At 37.1% G+C, this 21,112-nt stretch overlaps 1 protein-coding gene across 4 annotated transcripts in view; it reads right to left on the reverse strand.

The window, feature by feature from the left end:
• Nucleotides 1-21,112, reverse strand: part of NEDD4 (NEDD4 E3 ubiquitin protein ligase) — a 120,739-nt gene that overhangs the window by 21,921 nt on the left and 77,706 nt on the right. For all 4 annotated transcript variants that reach the window (XM_036929716.2, XM_036929714.2, XM_036929715.2 and 1 more), the window contains 6 exons: nt 20,269-20,330; nt 17,767-17,869; nt 13,790-13,956; nt 3,639-3,753; nt 3,380-3,547; nt 126-191 (listed from right to left, as the gene is read on the reverse strand). In XM_036929716.2, the coding sequence (XP_036785611.2) occupies nt 126-191; nt 3,380-3,547; nt 3,639-3,753; nt 13,790-13,956; nt 17,767-17,869; nt 20,269-20,330 (681 nt within the window). The remainder of the gene's footprint in view (nt 1-125; nt 192-3,379; nt 3,548-3,638; nt 3,754-13,789; nt 13,957-17,766; nt 17,870-20,268; nt 20,331-21,112) is intronic.

The raw sequence follows: 21,112 nt of genomic DNA on the forward strand, positions 1-21,112 counted from the left end.
CCTCCCTGGAACCTCATCCCCAGAGCCTAGATTCTGTGCCAAATCAGGTTCCCTGCTAGATAGTTAAAAAGAGTCGCTGGGTTTTATATCCTTATTGACGACTGAGGGAAGACAATAAAACTCACCACAGGAAGTGTAGGCTGTTCCTCAAACGTATAGGCTTGTAAACTACCTCTTCTGCTGGAATGATTCTTATTAAAAAACAAACAAACAAAGGAATGACAGTAACTTTCGGTCTTTGAATGGTAGGTAAGGTAGTGGAGGCGGGTATGATGGGGCAGAAGAAGGGATGCCATCTAGGAAGTGACCATGGGGACTACATGCAAGCAGCCAGCTGACCTCAATACCACCCTGTGCAGATACCTTCCACCTCCCCGCTCCACTTCCCCAAGTCCGTGACTCCTGGACACCTTCTCTTGAATGCCTAACAGGTATGCCCCTCACTGTGCCCCAAACTGGATTTGATTTAGCCCTGTCCACACCTGCTCGGACCTGTCCCTTCTCAGGCATTCCTTGTTTCAGTGGGTACCGCTTGAGTCCAGCCCAAGTCAGATATCAGTCAGTCACCAACTTCCCCATCCTGTCCCTTACCAGGTCAGTCACCAGATCCTATTCATTCTATTTCTTTACTAGCTTTCAATTATATTACCCTTTAGTTTAAGATTTTTTTTTTAATTCCAAGTTTTCATCACTTGTCACCTTGATTATTACTGCAGCAAAATCCTAACAGATTTCCCTGCTTCAAGTCTTGTTTCCTTAAATCTACTCTCTGTACCTCACTCTGCAGGGCAAGAGCGCTCTACAGCGTGAATCTCATCATGGCATTCCCGACCTAGCTCAGAGCCCAACAGTGACCCCACAGTGCCCGGGGTAAAATCTATAGCACACAGCACAGTGTTAGTGAGCTTCCTGACCTGGCTTTTCCTGATGGCTCCAGACTTGACACCTCACAACCTACCCTCTGGATATTTCAGATAATTTGTTTTCTGGAAATCCCATATCCTTCTTTCCTTGTGTTTTTATACGCATGCTGTTGTCACTAACTGAAATACTTCAGTTTTGTTATTTAATAGCATCAAAATCTATACTAGACATATAAATTAAGTCAGAATACCCACTGCAATATTGTTTACAGTAACAAAAAAACTGTAAACAACCTAAAATCCAGCAATAGGATCTAGTTAAATATCTTAACAGTTACTTGCAAAAAGGAATGATTTTTTGACGACTTTTTTTGTTGAGTGCTGCCATATTTACTGAAATGGTCCAGTGTCCATGGTACAGGAAGTAAAAAAAGTGTGTATAAGCTGATTTCAGGATAAAAAATCATACAAACATAGAGGTGGGGTGTGCATGCATGTTCATGAACATATCAGAAAATGCTTGGCAGTATATGCCAAACCATTAATAGCAACTGAGGGAGCATCTGTTAGAAGTAAAACAGAAGAATTTTTATTTTGTACATCTCAATACTGTTTCTATTTTTAACCATAACTATGCAATACTTCAAGAATAACATTTTTGAATATGCAAATGGATTGAATTTCAAAAGGTACAAAAGATGTATATCTTGCTCACCCTGTTCCTCTCTTCAGAGCCAAGTAATGTCACCAGTTTACTGTTTAATTGTTAAGACCTCCACATATTTATTCTCTGCCATTTAAATAATTTACATAAATAGTAGCATATCAAACATACTGTTCTATACCTTACTGTTTTTCACTGACCAATACCTCTTAAGGATTGTTCCATGTAACATATACATTCAAAACTAGTTCATTCTTTTCACTGGCTGCCTAGTATTTCATTGTATGGATGCGATGTATTACTTTTATAATTAAAGAAAAAAAAATAGGAGGAAAGGGAATAGGATCTTGTGACTTATCACCAGCAAATCAACATAGCTTATCTTTAAGTCGTTGATGACTTTTCCCACTCTCTTGACCAAAAAAAAAAAAAAAAATGAAACAAATGGAAGACAGAATAAACAAGTGTAAGAAAGGAAGGAAAGGGAGCAGACAGGCAGACCTGCTGTTGGACATTCACATAAATATTTACATAAAACTGTTTACACTGAAGATTGTTGAGGAAGGTGTTAGAACAGAAGTCAGCAAAATTTTCTGTTAAGGTCCAGATAGTAAATATTTTTTGTGGGCCGTACAGTTTCTATGATCAAACTACTCAACTCTGTCTATGCAGAGTGAAAAGGTGTCATAGGCAATATTTAAATGGGTGGGGCTTGTGTTCCAACAATTCTTTAATCAGTACCTAATGCCTCGGATATAGTCAGCCCTCAAGAAACATTTACTAACTGAATGAAAAGCAGGGGAACACCAACTGGAAATGACCATAGCATCCTCAGAGAATAATCTTTGTCTTCCACTGAAAGATCTCCCTCAAGGATACAAATAAGAGAGCTGGCCACAAAGATCCCTTTATGGCAGCACGTTTTATAGCAGTTGCTAGAGCGAGAAGATAAGCTAAACTCCCTATTTTGTCAAAGTACATCAGCTTTTTTACATGTGTGTTTGTGACAGGAGGAGAAAAGCAGCCCCTGACATGCAGGATCTGGTCTGATCAAGACAAAATTGAGACCACTTGACAATCTAACAGACAAATGCCTGAACACAGACAAAACGTGAAAACTATCCAAGCCACAAAATACCAAGTATCTTCCTATCCTGGCAAATGTGACTGCTGCTTTTTCACTAATTATAGCTTTAGCCTCACCAGAGATAAGATTTGGGACTCCCCAGTCACAGAATTACCTGTTTCCTGACAGTATCCAGTACAGAGCAAAGCCCTACTTCCTTAAACCCTCCTCAAGACCACCTGACATGAACCCAAATCTTTTTCATCTTTTCTAACATACTCTTAACTGAGACATTTAGGGTGTGTATTCTTCTTGCTGAAATGAGTAATAAACCCAACTTGTTCAATTACAAGTACGTTCCTGGCAGTCTCTGGCTAGAGGGCCTTGATTTATAAAACGGACATTCAGACTCCAATAACCATTTGGATTATCCATGACTGCATTTGGGGGATACTTGAAAAAATGACCATGCTGTAAAGTCCTAAAGTCCCTAACACATTATTACATGACACTTCAGAGAAAATTTTTTTCATTACAAGAAAAAATTTTTTTTAACTATGTGAAGTGATGAATGTTAACTGAAGTTACTATGGTAATAATTCTGCAATATATACTTATATCAAATAATTATATTGTACACCTTAAACTACTACAATGTTATATGTCAGTTGTGTCAATAAAACTGGGGAGAAAAAGACAAAACTTTAAGTAAAAGTTAGATACTGAATGGAATAATATATATAATATAAAATCCTGAAACTACAACAAAATCTAAGAGCATCTTACTGAGCTGGATACGGGCGGGCTGGTGGCTGGATTTCCACAAATAGTGAGTCTGGCATTCAATTCTTCTGCAAGATGAGCCTGAACATCCGAATTATTTGATGGTGGGGGTGATGGGAAAGCCTGATTGCTATACATGGTGGCTTCATCTTCTCTTATAATTTCCCAGTTCTAAAATGAACAGAATAAGCTTAAGCCACACAAACCTTAATCTATTGCTATAACATGGATCTATCAACAAGAACAAGAAAATTATTTCTACCTCAGAAGACTCTCGATTGTCAATACTTTCTGTTTCCTCAGATATCTGCCGCCTGGTGGTAAATGCACGCGCTTGCAGTTGGATGTTACCATTCTCAGCTTCTGTTAGGTTGTCTCTGTATTAGAAATATAAAAAGCATCATCGGTGGGGCGGAAGATGGCGGCGTGAGTAGAGCAGCGGAAATCTCCTCCCAAAACAACATATATCTATGAAAATATAACAAAGACAACCCTTCCTAGAATAAAGACCAGAGGACACAGGACAATATCCAGACCACATCCACACCTGAGAGAACCCAGCGCCTCGCGAAGGGGGTAAGATACAAGCCCCGGCCCCGCGGGAGCCGAGCGCCCCTCCCCCCAGCTCCCGGCGGGAGAAGAGCAGGCAGAGCGGGAGGGAGACGGAGCCCAGGGCTGCCGAACACCCAGCCCCAGCCATCCGGGCCAGAGTGTAGGGCCCTCGATACTGGGAAAACAGGGCAGCAAGAACAGTGAGCAGGCACTGGAGGCTGGGCGACAGAGGACATAAGAAAAGCGCGCGACCATTTTTTTTTTTTTTTTTTGCTTTTTTGCTGCTTTGTTTTGGCGAGCGCTGCTTGGAAGTCTTAAAGGGACAGGGACCCCAATATTAGGGAAACAGGGCAGAAAGACCGGTGAGCAGAGGCCTGAGGCTGGCACCGGAGAATAAAGAAAAACGAACGACCACCTTTTTTTTTTTTTTTTTTAAATTTTTTTTTTTTTTATTAAAAAAATTTTTTTTCTTGTTTTTTTTTGTGGTCGTTGTTTTGTTTTGGCGGGTGCTTTTTGGAAGTCTTAAAGGGGCAGGGCGGGCCACTTAATCCAGAGGTAGGGAATCCGGGACCTCTGGGCACCCTAACCCCTGGGCTGCAGGGAGCAGGGAGGCCCCTTACGGAGATAAATAGCCTCCCAGCAGCTCCTGCTCCAACGCGACTCCACCATCTTGGAGTAGCTGCCCGAGCCAGGCCACGCCCACAGCAACAGCGGAGATTAACTCCATAGCAGCCGGGCAGGAAGCAGAAACCCTGCGCGCAGCTGCGCAGCACAAGCCACTAGAGGCCGCTGTTCTCCCAGGAGAGGAGGGCCACAAACCAACAAGAAAGGAAGTCCTTCCAGCCGTCACTCGTCCCAGTTCTGCAGACTATTCCTATCACCATGAAAAGGCAAAGCTACAGGCAGACAAAGATCACAGAGACAACACCAGAGAAGGAGACAGACCTAACCAGTCTTCCTGACAAAGAATTCAAAATAAGAATCATAAACATGCTGACAGAGATGCAGAGAAATACGCAAGAAAAATGGGATGAAGTCCGGAAAGAGATCACAGATGCCAGAAAGGAGATCGCAGAAATGAAACAAACTCTGGAAGGGTTTATAAGCAGAATGGATAGAATGCAAGAGGCCATTGATGGAATTGAAATCAGAGAACAGGAACGCATGGAAGCTGACATAGAGAGAGACAAAAGGATCTCCAGGAATGAAACAATATTAAGAGAACTGTGTGACCAATCTAAAAGGAGCAATATCCGTATTATAGGGGTCCCAGAAGAAGAAGAGAGAGGCAAAGAGATGGAAAGTATCTTAGAAGAAATAATTGCTGAAAACTTCCCCACACTGGGGGAGGAAGTAATCAAACAGACCACGGAAATACACAGAACCCCCAACAGAAAGGATCCAAGAAGGGCAACACCAAGACACATAATAATTAAAATGGCAAAGATCAAGGACAAGGAAAGAGTGTTAAAGGCAGCTAGAGAGAAAAAGGTCACCTATAAAGGGAAACCCATCAGGCTAACGTCAGATTTTTCAACAGAAACCCTACAGGCCAGAAGAGAATGGCATGATATATTTAATACAATGAAACAGAAGGGCCTTGAACCAAGGATACTGTATCCAGCACGACTATCATTCAAATATGACGGTGGGATTAAACAATTCCCAGACAAACAAAAGCTGAGGGAATTTGCTTTCCACAAACCACCTCTACAGAACATCTTACAGGGACTGCTCTAGATGGGAGCACTCCTAGAAGGAGCACAGCACAAAACACCCAACATATGAAGAATCGAGGAGGAGGAACAAGAAGGGAGAGAAGAAAAGAATCTCCAGACAGTGTATATAACAGCTCAATAAGCGAGCTAAGTTAGGCAGTAAGATACTAAAGAGGCTAACCTTGAACCTTTGGTAACCACGAATTTAAAGCCTGCAATGGCAATAAGTGCATATCTTTCAATAGTCACCCTAAATGTTAATGGGTTGAATGCACCAATCAAAAGACACAGAGTAACAGAATGGATAAAAAAGCAAGACCCATCTATATGCTGCTTACAAGAAACTCACCTCAAACCCAAAGACATGTACAGACTAAAAGTCAAGGGATGGAAAAACATATTTCAAGCAAACAACAGTGAGAAGAAAGCAGGGGTTGCAGTACTAATATCAGACAAAATAGACTTCAAAACAAAGAAAGTAACAAGAGATAAAGAAGGACACTACATAATGATAAAGGGCTCAGTCAAACAAGAGGATATAACCATTCTAAATATATATGCACCCAACACAGGAGCACCAGCATATGTGAAACAAATACTAACAGAACTAAAGGGGGATATAGACTGCAATGCATTCATTCTAGGAGACTTCAACACACCACTCACCCCAAAGGATAGATCCACTGGGCAGAAAATAAGTAAGGACACGGAAGCACTGAACAACACAGTAGAGCAGATGGACCTAATAGACATCTATAGAACTCTACATCCAAAAGCAGCGGGATATACATTCTTCTCAAGTGCACATGGAACATTCTCCAGAATAGACCACATACTAGGCCACAAAAAGAGCCTCAGAAAATTCCAAAAGATTGAAATCCTACCAACCAACTTTTCAGACCACAAAGGCATAAAACTAGAAATAAACTGTACAAAGAAAGCAAAGAGGCTCACAAACACATGGAGGCTTAACAACACGCTCCTAAATAATCAATGGATCAATGACCAAATCAAAATGGAGATCCAGCAATATATGGAAACAAATGACAACAACAACACTAAGCCCCAACTTCTGTGGGACACAGCAAAAGCAGTCTTAAGAGGAAAGTATATAGCAATCCAAGCATATTTAAAAAAGGAAGAGCAATCCCAAATGAATGGTCTAATGTCACAATTATCGAAATTGGAAAAAGAAGAACAGATGAGGCCTAAGGTCAGCAGAAGGAGGGACATAATAAAGATCAGAGAAGAAATAAATAAAATTGAGAAGAATAAAACAATAGCAAAAATCAATGAAACCAAGAGCTGGTTCTTCGAGAAAATAAACAAAATAGATAAGCCTCTAGCCAGACTTATTAAGAAGAAAAGAGAGTCAACACAAATCAACAGTATCAGAAACGAGAAAGGAAAAATCACGACAGACCCCACGGAAATGCAAAGAATTATTGGAGAATACTATGAAAACCTATATGCTAACAAGCTGGGAAACCTAGGAGAAATGGACAACTTCCTAGAAAAATATAACCTTCCAAGATTGACCCAGGAAGAAACAGAAAATCTAAACAGACCAATTACCAGCAATGAAATTGAAGAGGTAATCAAAAAACTACCAAAGAACAAAACCCCTGGGCCAGATGGATTTACCTCGGAATTTTATCAGACATACAGGGAAGACATAATACCCATTCTCCTTAAAGTCTTCCAAAAAATAGAGGAGGAGGGGATACTCCCAAACTCATTCTATGAAGCTAACATCACCCTAATACCAAAACCAGGCAAAGACCCCACCAAAAAAGAAAACTACAGACCAATATCCCTGATGAACGTAGATGCAAAAATACTCAACAAAATATTAGCAAACCGAATTCAAAAATACATCAAAAGGATCATACACCATGACCAAGTGGGATTCATTCCAGGGATGCAAGGATGGTACAACATTCGAAAGTCCATCAACATCATCCACCACATCAACAAAAAGAAAGACAAAAACCACATGATCATCTCAATAGATGCTGAAAAAGCATTTGACAAAGTTCAACATCCATTCATGTTAAAAACTCTCAGCAAAATGGGAATAGAGGGCAAGTACCTCAACATAATAAAGGCCATCTATGATAAACCCACAGCCAACATTATATTGAACAGCGAGAAGCTGAAAGCATTTCCTCTGAGATCGGGAACTAGACAGGGATGCCCACTCTCTCCACTGTTATTTAACATAGTACTGGAGGTCCTAGCCACGGCAATCAGACAAAATAAAGAAATACAAGGAATCCAGATTGGTAAAGAAGAAGTTAAACTGTCACTATTTGCAGATGACATGATACTGTACATAAAAAACCCTAAAGACTCCACCCCAAAACTACTAGAACTGATATCGGAATACAGCAAAGTTGCAGGATACAAAATCAACACACAGAAATCTGTGGCTTTCCTATATACTAACAATGAACCAACAGAGAGAGAAATCAGGAAAACAACTCCATTCACAATTGCATCAAAAAAAAAAAAATACCTAGGAATAAACCTAACCAAAGAAGTGAAAGACTTATACTCTGAAAACTAAAAGTCACTCTTAAGAGAAATTAAAGGGGACACTAACAGATGGAAACACATCCCATGCTCGTGGCTAGGAAGAATTAATATTGTCAAAATGGCCATCCTGCCCAAAGCAATATAGATTTGATGCAATCCCTATGAAACTACCAGCAACATTCTTCAATGAACTGGAACAAATAATTCAAAAATTCATATGGAAGCACCAAAGACCCCGAATAGCCAAAGCAATCCTGAGAAAGAAGAATAAAGTAGGGGGGATCTCACTCCCCAACTTCAAGCTCTACTATAAAGCCATAGTAATCAAGACAATTTGGTACTGGCACAAGAGCAGAGCCACAGACCAATGGAACAGACTAGAGAATCCAGACATTAACCCAGACATATATGGTCAATTAATATTTGATAAAGGAGCCATGGACATACAATGGCGAAATGACAGTCTCTTCAACAGGTGGTGCTGGCAAAACTGGACAGCTACATGTAGGAGAATGAAACTGGACCATTGTCTAACCCCATATACAAAAGTAAACTCAAAATGGATCAAAGACCTGAATGTAAGCCATGAAACCATTAAACTCCTGGAAGAAAACATAGGCGAAAACCTCTTAGACATAAACATGAGTGACCTCTTCTTGAACATATCTCCCCGGGCAAGGAAAACAACAGCAAAAATGAGTAAGTGGGACTATATTAAGCTGAAAAGCTTCTGTACAGTAAAAGACACCATCAATAGAACAAGAAGGATCCCTACAGTATGGGAGAATATATTTGAAAATGACACATCCGATAAAGGCTTGACGTCCAGAATATATAAGGAGCTCTCACGCCTCAACAAACAAAAAACAAATAACCCAATTAAAAAATGGGCAGAGGAACTGAACAGACAGTTCTCCAAAAAAGAAATACAGATGGCCAACAGACACATGAAAAGATGCTCCACATCGCTAATTATCAGAGAAATGCAAATTAAAACTACAATGAGGTATCACCTCACACCAGTAAGGATGGCTGCCATCCAAAAGACAAACAACAACAAATGTTGGCGAGGCTGTGGAGAAAGGGGAACCCTCCTACACTGCTGGTGGGAATGTAAGTTAGTTCAACCATTGTGGAAAGCAGTATGGAGGTACATCAAAATGCTCAAAACAGACTTACCATTTGACCCAGGAATTCCACTCCTAGGAATTTACCCTAAGAATGCAGCAATCAAGTTTGAGAAAGACAGATGCACCCCTATGTTTATTGCAGCACTATTTACAATAGCCAAGAATTGGAAGCAACCTAAATGTCCATCAATAGATGAATGGATAAAGAAGATGTGGTACATATACACAATGGAATACTACTCAGCTATAAGAAAAGGGCAAATCCAATCATTTGCAGCAACATGGATGGAGCTGGAGGGTATTATGCTCAGTGAAACAAGCCAAGCGGAGAAAGAGAAATACCAAATGATTTCACTTATCTGTGGAATATAAGAACAAAGGAAAAACTGAAGGAACAAAACAGCAGCAGAATCACAGAACTCAAGAATGGACTAACAGGTACCAAAGGGAAAGGGACTGGGGAGGATGGGTGGGTAGGGAGGGATAAGGGGGGGAGAAGTAGGGAGGTATTAAGATTAACATGCATGGGGGGGTAGGAGAAAAGGGAGGGCTGTACAACACAGAGAAGGCAAGTAGTGATTCTACAACATTTTGCTATGCTGATGGACAGTGACTGTAAAGGGGTTTATAGGGGAGACCTGGTATAGGGGAGAGCCTAGTAAACATAATATTCGTCATGTAAGTGTAGATTAGTGATAGCAAAAAAAAAAAAAAAAAAAGGGCAGTTCCTGTGTGGTAACCTCCAACGAGTTCTACACAAGGGTATAAAGGGCATATAAAAGTGTAGGCAAAGGGTCTGTTTGTGTTTATACAGAGGATCAAAGCCTAATTGGGCTACCCCGAAAATGAACTAAGATACGATATGAAAAAGAACTTCCAACATCTGCACCCTCTGGAAGACTCATGCCAGAAGATGATCATCAAAAAACCCCAACAAAGATCCACGCACTGCTACAGCTGTAGATGCACTCATCCCACCAGTTCCTGGACCTGCCATGGGAATGAGGAAGGAGATATCTAAGCTGGCCTGTGCATACAGTAAAACAACAAAATTGGACTGGATCTATACTGTTGGAACTCAACCAAGAATTTGGAGAAGTGCAAATTGTAGCGCTCCAAAGTCTTACAACTACAAACTATTTATTGTTAAAAGAACATATGGCATGTGAACAGTCCCCAGGAATGGGTTGTTTTGATTTGTCTGATTTCTCTCAGACTGTTCGGGTTCATTTGGACAGTATCCACCATATCATAGATAAGTTTTCACAAATGCCTAAGGTGCCTAACTGGTTTTCTTGGTTTCACTGCAGATGGCTGGTAATTACAGATATGCTTTGGTTATGTAACTATACTCCTATTATGTTAATGTGTGTGTGCAATTTAAGTAGTAGCTTAAAACCTATACATGCTGAAGTTACTCTACAAGAAGATATATCAAAGAAATAATCAATCTTCCCATGTTTTCTTCCGCCTGCTACTTCTATAGCTTTTCTTCTTCCTTCCTAATTACAACCCTTAAATAGAATTCGTGCCTCATATCAAATTTACCGAGTATCATAATTCTTCCAAGTGGTAAAGATACCTCAAGACAAATGCTGGGCATAGAAGCCACAGGGCATAAATATGCAAAGAAGTAAAAAGCTAACTTTTTCAAACAATAAGGCTTCTCTCTCACTTACCAACTTCACATTTCCCTGTATGGCCCCGGAAGATGACTGGTTAGCCAGAGACGGGTAAGATTCCTCAAGGGAGGAACAACCTAAGACAGGCACAGTCGCAGGGGGGCCATCAGGTGAGAAATTGGGGATCAACAGAGGTGAGGCTTAGAACCTCACCCCCCCGTTCTGAGAGAAATCTTCTGCATACGTGGATGTTTTATTGCCCTGGTCTAGCTTGGATTAACACATAGTCTACAGGCACACACCTGATCATCTACATGTGCTCTCTTACAACACTAAACTATGTTTTCTACCTTTATCTTGTATCTACCTACCACTTCAGCATTTTATTAAAAATAATAATAATAAAGAGAGAAATGTGGTATCCACATATAAATCAAGTATAAAAACCAAATGAGTATTCATATTTGAACTGTTTATAGTTCATAATGCATGAGCAAAACCGAAAGTTTCTGTGATGACTGCCCTTGTACTGTTCACTATGTAACTTATTCATTATGTAAGAATTTGTTCTACATGTAAAAACTTGTTTGTTATGCCTCAGAAGATTGGAGACTGACAAAAATTAGGCTTGGGGTGGAATAATGATTGTGCATTGAGCATTGACTCCCCTATACAGAATTTTATAGTTGTTAACAACCATTTGATCAATAAATATGAGAGATGCCCTCACAAAAAAAAAAAAAAAAAAAAAAAAAAGGACAGACTTCCAATGGTAAAATAAATTAGTAACCGGGATGTAATGTATAGCATAAGGAATATAGTCAAGATATTGTAACAGCCTGGTAGGGTGATAGCTGGAACCTAGAATTATGTATATAAATGTTCTACCACTGTGTTGTACACTTGAAACTCATGTAATGTAATACTGTGTGTCAACTACCCTTCAATAAAAAATAATTATTAAAAAAAAAAAAAAAAAAAAAAAGCATCATCACCCAGGTCTGAAGACAGTTAAATGATAGTCAAAGATTCTGGGATCATTTTTTTTTTAAACTACCGGAGACCAGAATTTATTGTTTCGGGCCAAAGGGTATTCCACCAGGCATAGATCAAGTAGTGGGCACATTGGTATCTTTCAGAGTACCCTACAGAGTTAAAATTTTTGTGAAAATGCACAGCATGTCTGACTTTGATATTTTAATTCATTTCTATGCCTAGGATAATTTCTGACATGTTTGGGCACTCAAAAGTATTGTTGAATGAATGAATTCATTGAGTTTCATAAATAATTTCATTATATTATCCTGCCATGTTATTAGAAGAGTAAAATCTAAAGTAGCTCTAGATAGTTCCTAAAAGAGAATCTTTAAGAATTACATATACATCTTCATGGATCAGATAGTAACATTTCCCAGAATTGATCTTATGCCAAGAGTAGAGTTCCCTATGCATGAAAGCAGAGGGCTGAATGAAAGACAGTGTAAGGATACTATAATTAAAAACTCAATAGATTATGGATTAAATGGTATCTGTTTTTGATCATGTACAGTAATGGGCCTGGTCTGAAAAGGATAATAATAAAGGCATGTCTGAATTTAGGGAAGATGGTAAATCAGACTGAATACCCTTACCCTAGTCATTTACTAGTTATATTATTCTAGCTATTTGCATTTAATATAACCAATCCATCAAATTAAGGATTTTGTGCAAATATTTAATAACAAAATTACTGTTAATTTATTTAATGCCATATAAGCCCAAGATGTCCAGAAGACCAGTTCTTACTGTACTATTGCTGGAGAAAACATAATTTTGACAGGTGGTCCTAAGGAAATGCTTCAGTACTTTTCCCTCCAAATACTTGATTTTGGCTAGCTGAAAATTATGTCAGCCATACTGAAAGAAATATGATTCTGCTCTAGTTAGGCTTCCCATACTACTGAGGTATGCAACAGAAACAATTTTGTAGAATTTCAGTGTCTTCAATTTTGCAGTCTGAAGAGATCAATACTTCTGTGCCATGAAGAACTTGGATCGCTAATTTGGTTTGGAAGTATTTAAGAACAGAAAATATCTATGAAAGTGTTGGACTATATCAGACACAAAATACCAAAACCAAAAATTAGGAGGTTAATGGACAAATAAGAAAAATTTTAAGTTGGTATCAAAAAGCAGAAGACCAAAGAGAGACTTCATAAGGCTATGAGGAAGGAGAAGTGGAAAGACATTTGATAATAAATATGGATAATGGGAGGATTTGTCAATGCATATTTACAAATCTACAGTCTGATGATAATACAAGAAAATGTCATGAGGTAATATAAATTAGAATACCTTAAAGATCATTGTCCTTGAACTGTGTACATTGGAAATTATGTTTATGTTGACCAGATTGGCAAATGGGCATTTAACAAAAGATCCTTCCTATTGAGTCCTTTATGTTTTACAAATAATTTATATTTTAAAAATAGTGTACTGTAGAAATTAACATTTTATTATATGTTAGTAAAAAAAAAAACACACAAAAAAGATTGTAAGATTTCTTAAGTCTAAATAGTAAGATGTACCCTTTGGGTTACATAATTTAAAAAACATAAATAAGTAACCATTTATTAAAAGAAAAAGCAGTTAGAAGGATTGTATTTGTGATTCAAATAATTCTGAATATCATCAGAACATTAAAAAAAGAAAACAGCTAAGAGAGAATTTTTTTAAGCAGTGGGCCATAAAACCCCTGGCATTCTTACAGTGGATGATCCATACATGATGAATACATTTGAGACATGACCTCAAAGTGAAAACAAGTGGTCCAAATGTATTCAGATCACAAACATGAAAGCTACCAGCACATACTGAGGGGTTGGTCTTCTCCACTGCGTTCTTCTAGACTCATGGTTTACATAGTAGGTCCTTCCAAGAATATCCTGCCTTTCTTCCCATCCCGGAGGTAGAGGAGAAGGTTCTTGTTGATGCTGCAAATGGCACGCAGCATCTGGTTGGTCCAAGACAACCCAGCCAGGCTGAAAAACAGAATGGCAACAATTAAGTTTACGTTGGATTTTTAAAACTTGTAAATTATGCTAGAGGAAATTATAAAAGAAATTTAGCATATTCATTCCAGAAATTATGCAAAGACAGAAATGGCACATCACCAACTTCGAAGACCATGAAAATAGGAGTATTTTATGATATGAAGACTTTTTTGCAAAATGATAACATTTAAATTTTTCTAAAAACTGTTTTACAATTTTTCAAAAAAAGTTTTAAAACATATCTAATATTTTGGAAGGATAGAAAAAACTTTTAAATAAACAATGATAAAAGTACTGAGAAATGTGAAGCATAAACTACTGTAACCATAGGTTATTCTTTAAATTATAAGCCTATGAGTGAAGGGTAGGGATGTCTTACTGGGCATTCTCTCTCCCAAAGAGAAAGCACGTTGTTTAAGAAAGAAATAACTACCTGAGTCTTGAGAAAAACAATCGGTAGATGAAGGCCAAATATGTATAGGCATGATAGGGAAGGGTAAATTATTTACAAATAATTGCTACAGTGAACTCTCTAGTGACTGAGAAGTCGTTATGATTCTCTGGTCTGACTTTTCTCTTTCTGCTCTGGCCCATGGAAAGGCACTTTGGTCAAGTCATAAAAGAACAAAGAAAGTTTTGTTTTGTTTAAATACCAAGAAGACACTGGAAATTTCCTCAGAGACTAGTGAGGGACAAATACATATAAAGCCTCATCTAGGGTAGAGTAAAGAACTATTCGAAAAGGGTAGCAAGAGTTAATGACATTCCTTTATGCAAGAAGCCTCCTAAAAGAAAGGCAGTAGGTAAAAGGTTCTACTAAATACCAATGTGGTTAGGGAAGCATAAATAAGCTAGTAAAGAAAACTTAAAGATTCTAAAGGGATGCAATAGAAGACCTGAATGAATGAAAACACATATATGATCTTTGCTAGTAAGAGTCAATTTCACGAAGGTGCCAATTCTCCACAGTTTAATTTATAGGGTTGCCAAAATTCTGATAAAACTATATTATGGATTTTTTAAAAAGAACAAGACAAGGCAATTCTTAAGTTCAAACAGAAACACAAACAAGCAATAACCAGCACAATTCTAAAAAAAGAAAGAGTGGAAGCCAACCTTACCAAATAAAACATATTATAAGACACAGTAATTAAAGCTGTGTAGCACTGGTGCATGCACAGACAGACAGCTCAACAGAATGGATTAGTAAGCCCAGAAAGAGACTCAGTTATACAGGAATTTAGTATGATAAAGGTATTTCAAATTTGTGGGAGAATAGACAAATGACTTAGAAAAAAGGAAACAATTTAATTTGGATTGCTACCTCATACCTTATACCAGGATGTTACAGACTGAGCAATATTTAAATGTTAAAAAGTAAAATCAAAATGTATTAGAACAAACCATGGAATATTATAAAAATACATTCTAAGTGTAGGGAAGCTATTAAGTTTGACACCATACCTAGAAGGATAAATTTCGGTCCCAATCCCCCACATTTGTACATGGTAAAAGCTGCTAAATCAAGGTGAAAAAAAAAATGACAAACTGGAAACATATTTGATACTATAATAATAAGCAAAATATAATTGCTTTAATATATACAGTCTTTTTTTTCTAGGCACTGAGTATCTAGCACTGAAGGACTGTTCTGTGGCACCAAGTTGATGGCTTAGAAGATGGAAGAGAGTTCTTCTATGTTGAAACAGTGGATCTGAAAATGAAGGTCCAGGGAGAAGAGCTAACAACAGAAGTAATGTCTCCTGGCAGCAGGGAGAAAAGAATGGGGTTTCTGCAGCACTGCTGACCCCTTCTGGCTAGCTCTGGTGGGAGGGTTCTACACTGAGGCAGAACGGATGGTAAGGGGTAGGCAGAGAGGAAGACCGAAATGATTATTCAGGGTGAAGGGATCTGGATGGGAAATAAATGTAAATCCCCATCATTCTTACACTTCTTAATTTTTCCCTTTTTACCTCTTCCCTGGGAACTGACATCTCTTTAATTTTGTCTTTTTATTGCCCAAATGCCATTCTCTTCCTTCCTTTTATCCTCTTACTTTTTCTTTCCATCTATGTTTACCTTCCTTCTCATTCTCCTTTCCATTCTTCTAAATAATCATAGAATCTACATACCTAAAAAGTCTTGTGCATATTAAATGAGATTTTATTTCTCTGGTCCCAATTTCAAAGAGATGTGAGTTGAATATTTATATGTCATTCTCTTGAAAAAAAAATGTTTAAAAAAATATGGTCATTGATTATTTTTCTGCAGATTAATGAAATTCATTAATAAAAGGGTCCTCACTAATGTTGTAAAGGATTGTAAAAACGTTCAGAGTTAGGGAAATGATGCCAAAGGAGTATTTCTTTAAGATCTTGATAAAGATTTATCTCTTAAAGGTCTACTTACTGAATTTGTGTTATCCAAGTAAACTTGAGAAGGGAGAAAAAACTAATTGAATTAAGGGCCTATTTTTAAAAAAGCTACTTCAAGTATGAGGCAACACAGTTGTACATTTGAACATTGTTTAGAAACACTGAGTTTTCATTTTTTGTATAGAACGTCTTCCTATTAAATGTGCCAGTTAATATTCTTCCCAAAATAATTCTCTAAGTATAAATAAATGGTATTTAATCATTGACCTCAAAAAAAAAATACAAATATGTAACTGCTACAATTTAACAGTCAAAGCAATCAGCAAGAAAGTATTCAGAACTATACCAAACATTGTATGTCAATCTTGTGAAAAACATACTAAAATCTAAAGTTGCAAAGGGTACACCAATCAAATGTTACATAATTATCTATGATAGCCACACTTTGTTGAACTAAGGTACACAAACTGCCTAAGAGAGCACCTCTTTTGAAAATTACAATTGTTTTCTTTAAATAGCAGAATTTTATACATTCAGTCAGACTAGATATTAAAAGCAACACTTCTCTGGTCATTAGCTACACAGAAGATAAATAAGCACAGATTCATGTGTTTGAATTCCTAGGGCCTTTCATAAATAAACACCTACACACTTACATCTACTGAAATTAAAAGGTGCATTCTGAGGGAAGTCAAGCATTGAGACATGAGACCACAAAATGAAGCAAAGTGGCTCCACCCACAGAAACTTAACTGTGGATAAGGTACCCGTGATACCTACGGGCAAAACGTAGAGCTGGTTACAAAATAACGAAATGCTGTCAAAATTGTTTTTAAGTTACTAAAGAAAGAATTTTCTTTCTTTACAGCAGATGCCCTTCATAATTATGCAAGATATCCTGTGCACCAAAATGCCAGGCAGAGAAACTTCAACTTACTAAATATCTACAACATTTAAAAGTGATTATTACATGATAAATCAGAGAAAAACTAAAAAGAAAACAAAAGGTAGCCAAATAAATGACTACAGACTTGAGAGGATACCAAGTTCTTTGATCGCCAAACTAAGGGCTAATTATATTCTATGATTTAGAGAAAAAAGTTCTTCTTCATTATTACAGATTCCCCCACAAGGTATAATCTCATTCCTGGAGTACATATAATAAACTCCCAGAAAGCTCTGTTGCCAAAACACTACTCATTCTCAAGCTTTCTTTCTCAAGGCACATGGGTATGTGAGGTATAGCCCAGGCTTGGGGAGATCCCTCAGCTTTATGCTTGGGTGAAATAAATAAATGTCCAGGTAAATAATTCTTATTGCACACATTAATTTCATTGCATGTACTTTTTCTTCAGAGTACAGTAAAATAAGAAACTAGGTATTTTCTTTTTAATTTAACCAAATATTAAAAAAAAAACCTCACCTCTAATTCCTCAGCCTGTTCTGGGTTATCGTCTTCTGAGCCATTGGTTTTAGGTAAATAAGTCATTTTTAATCTCAGATAACCTTTAACTCTTGATTTCTGACTGTAGGAAAGAAAGTAATTATTCACACAACTTTAACACTAAGAAGAAAAGCACACATTTAATTGAACACCTACTAACTACCAGAGGAGACAAGTCCTAATGCAGGATATATCTAGGAAAAGGACGAGATGTGGAGAAAAAGGAACATACAGTAGTAAATAATTGTTATGCGATAAATAAAATACTGAAGAAGTTTAGGTGAAAAGTCAGAACTTGAAAGAGAAGTTGGCCTTCGGGTTGGGGCTAGCAGCCTGTGGAGGATTTGATTGGTGGCAGTGAGGGAAAGGCATGTGAGTGGAGAAAAGGGCAAAAACAAGGAAATAGATGGGAAACCTGGGGTGCAGTTAAGGAAATGGCAGTAGTTAAATTTGAGTGGATTACAGAATCTGTAAGGGAGGTATAAATAGTTATGTTTTTCAATGATAAAGATACTAGAAGGCATTTGACACATGGAAAAGCAGGCTACTGGATGAAGTCCATGTGAAACAAGAGGACTTTAATTTCATTTTGCATACTCTACGAAGCCAGAGAATTTTGGGGATAGGGAAAGGCATCCTCGGGGATGTGCTTTAGGTATACTAATCCCTATCATATATGTATAGGATGACAGAAAAGTGGAGAGCAAAGCCTGATACTGTCTGAACCTATCTTTCTTTGACAGCTGTTTGAATCTATCAAACATTAATTTACCTTATTTATTTGCACAGCATATATTGTATCACCTTCTTGAATAATGAGCTAAGCTAAAGGCTGCTGCTGCTCACTGTATTAATATTTAATTTTTGTTAAACCTGTCTTTTGTAAGCTTCTAATTTAAGACTTAATTCTTAATTCTGTCTACTGCCCCCACCAATTCTAGCAGCCTATTAAGAAATCCTTCCTTGTCCTAGCTTTTTGTATGGATTTTTTTTTTTTGGGTGGTTTTTATAGGTATCAGTTATGTAACCAATTGCCTTTGGTCTTCCTAGACAAAAGAATCCTAATCTTTTATTCACTCACCCAATGCCTCCCTTAATTTACTCGTTTGGAAAGTGCACCTTTTGTGAGTGGTCAATAAAACCCCTGATGCTTATTTCCAAGGTCACTAATGTGGCTTGTGTCTCCATATTTAAGAGGGTATGAATCCTCTGACTTGTTGCTATAAAAAGGTGGATTTGGAAAAAACTTGCTCAGATAATGTTTTATAGAAGAATTTCTCTACAATGATATGCTTCATGCCCTTCCAACTAGACAGACAGTAAGCCTGTGGGTTTGGACTTACTGGGGCTCAAAAAAAATCTAAAAATGTAGTACATTTTTCTATTTGAATAAAATTCTTTCTGCACTTACAGTTATATCCAGGATAGATAAAAGATATAAATTGTTATATTTTTTAATGATAAAGATATTAGATGAACATTTGACAAAAGGAAAAACAGGCTAGTAGGGCAATTAAATAAAAGAAGAAATATTTATTTAGTTATTTTTGGTATGCAGATGTCACAATCAAGTCTAAAATTAAAGAAAATATATTTATATTCTAAGACTTCTATAGAAATTAAATATATTAATTCTCTTAGAAAGTAAATATTGACATAGAGAGGACTGTCCCTTTTATTTTAATAATTTACATCATACATCACCAAGAGTAATTAAAAAAAATTTTAGTGAGAAATTTTACTAAAGTTCCTATAGTATATTTTTCAAATGCATGTCCTAGTTTTAAAAATAAGACAAATACTCTTGTTTACACAGACGTCCTTCCTCTGCTCTATATTGACCTTTATGACAGTAAAGCCACATACATCTTAACTAGATTTTACTTGAGTATGTGGTACAGGAGATCAAAAGTAATTTTATTTACAGCTAAACTGAAAATTCTTGACAAAATCAAGTAATTCACTTTAGGAAAATGGGATTATTAACATGCTATTGGGTTTTAAATTCTAGTCTTTGCTTATTTTATTTTCTCTAAATATTTGAGTTTTCTTTAATACCTTTTTAAAATTAAAGTATGCAAAATGTAGTTAGGTTTTTCTGAAATTAGTTTTGTCCATGTCAAGTTGGATATGGGTTATAGACGAATTGATGTTTGTGATTTCTAAAAGCACAGTATGACAAAATTGATATACTTTAAGATATAAAATAAATACAAAATAATGACAAATTTCAGCCTCTAGTCTGATAAATATTAGAGGGACAAGTCTTTCCCAAAGGGGTATTATCACTTTCCATATTTTCAGAATATTTTGTACTGTGCATGTATTAATTTTTAATCAGAAATAACAATAAAGCTTCTAAAAATATTTAGAAGTAGCTTACTTACAAAAGTTTAAACTTTGAATTTCCAAAGAGGTGACTGTAAAGTATAATGAAAAATTTTAAAAAACTTAATATGGTATTACTTTATATTTACTGACCTTCTTGGATGAAGAACAAAATCCTTAAATGTATATGGTCTCTCCATTCTTGGATTTTCTGTCTAAAATAAAACAGTGGATTTTCAAGATATAACACTGAAAATATGTACTTTTCAAGAATATTCATAAGTGATGACCTAAGGCATAATTGAAATTAGAATAAGAAAATATTAGCTTTAGCTTATACACTTGGTAACTCAATGGTACTTTTCTTTCCTGCTTCATAGGAATTGCAGCCTGCATCAAAACTCAGAATAAAACGAGCTGAGCAGGTACACTGTGGGGCCGACAGGAGGGTAGAAGTGGAAAGAGAGAGAGAGGTGTGTCTGCTGGAACCCCCAAGGAATACGGAAATGTACAATGTCAGCAGGTTGTAGAGGTCAGAACATAGACAATTCTAGGAGAACAAAAAAGTAAACTGCCTGGAAGGTAAGACTGGATTAAATATATTATTAAAGCTTCTGGTCCCTAAAGACCGTAGAGGGTCAATAAATATCCCAAAAGACTGATGTAATAAGAAATATTACTTCTCTTTCTTATTAAATTCAGCAGCCCTTTGTTTTTATTACCCTTTACTTCACTGTTGCATTTTGCATTAACTAGCCATTCAGTCTTATAAATTCTCAGGACTGTATTTTACTTGTTTTTTTCCCCCTCTTTCTCCTTGACTGTCTTTTTCTCCTCTGGCAGACTCACACTGCCTACGGTTCAGTGCTTGGCCTTCAGCGCTCCCGCCTCCCTCACGGGGACAGTCCATCATTCTCAGAGAGCCTGCTGTTACCTCAGTGATAACATTCCTCCAGCTCCTTTCCCCTACACAATTTATTTTTATATCTCTGTTGGC

Source organism: Manis pentadactyla, chromosome 11 (assembly GCF_030020395.1).
Source record: "Manis pentadactyla isolate mManPen7 chromosome 11, mManPen7.hap1, whole genome shotgun sequence".
Taxonomy (NCBI): domain Eukaryota; kingdom Metazoa; phylum Chordata; class Mammalia; order Pholidota; family Manidae; genus Manis; species Manis pentadactyla.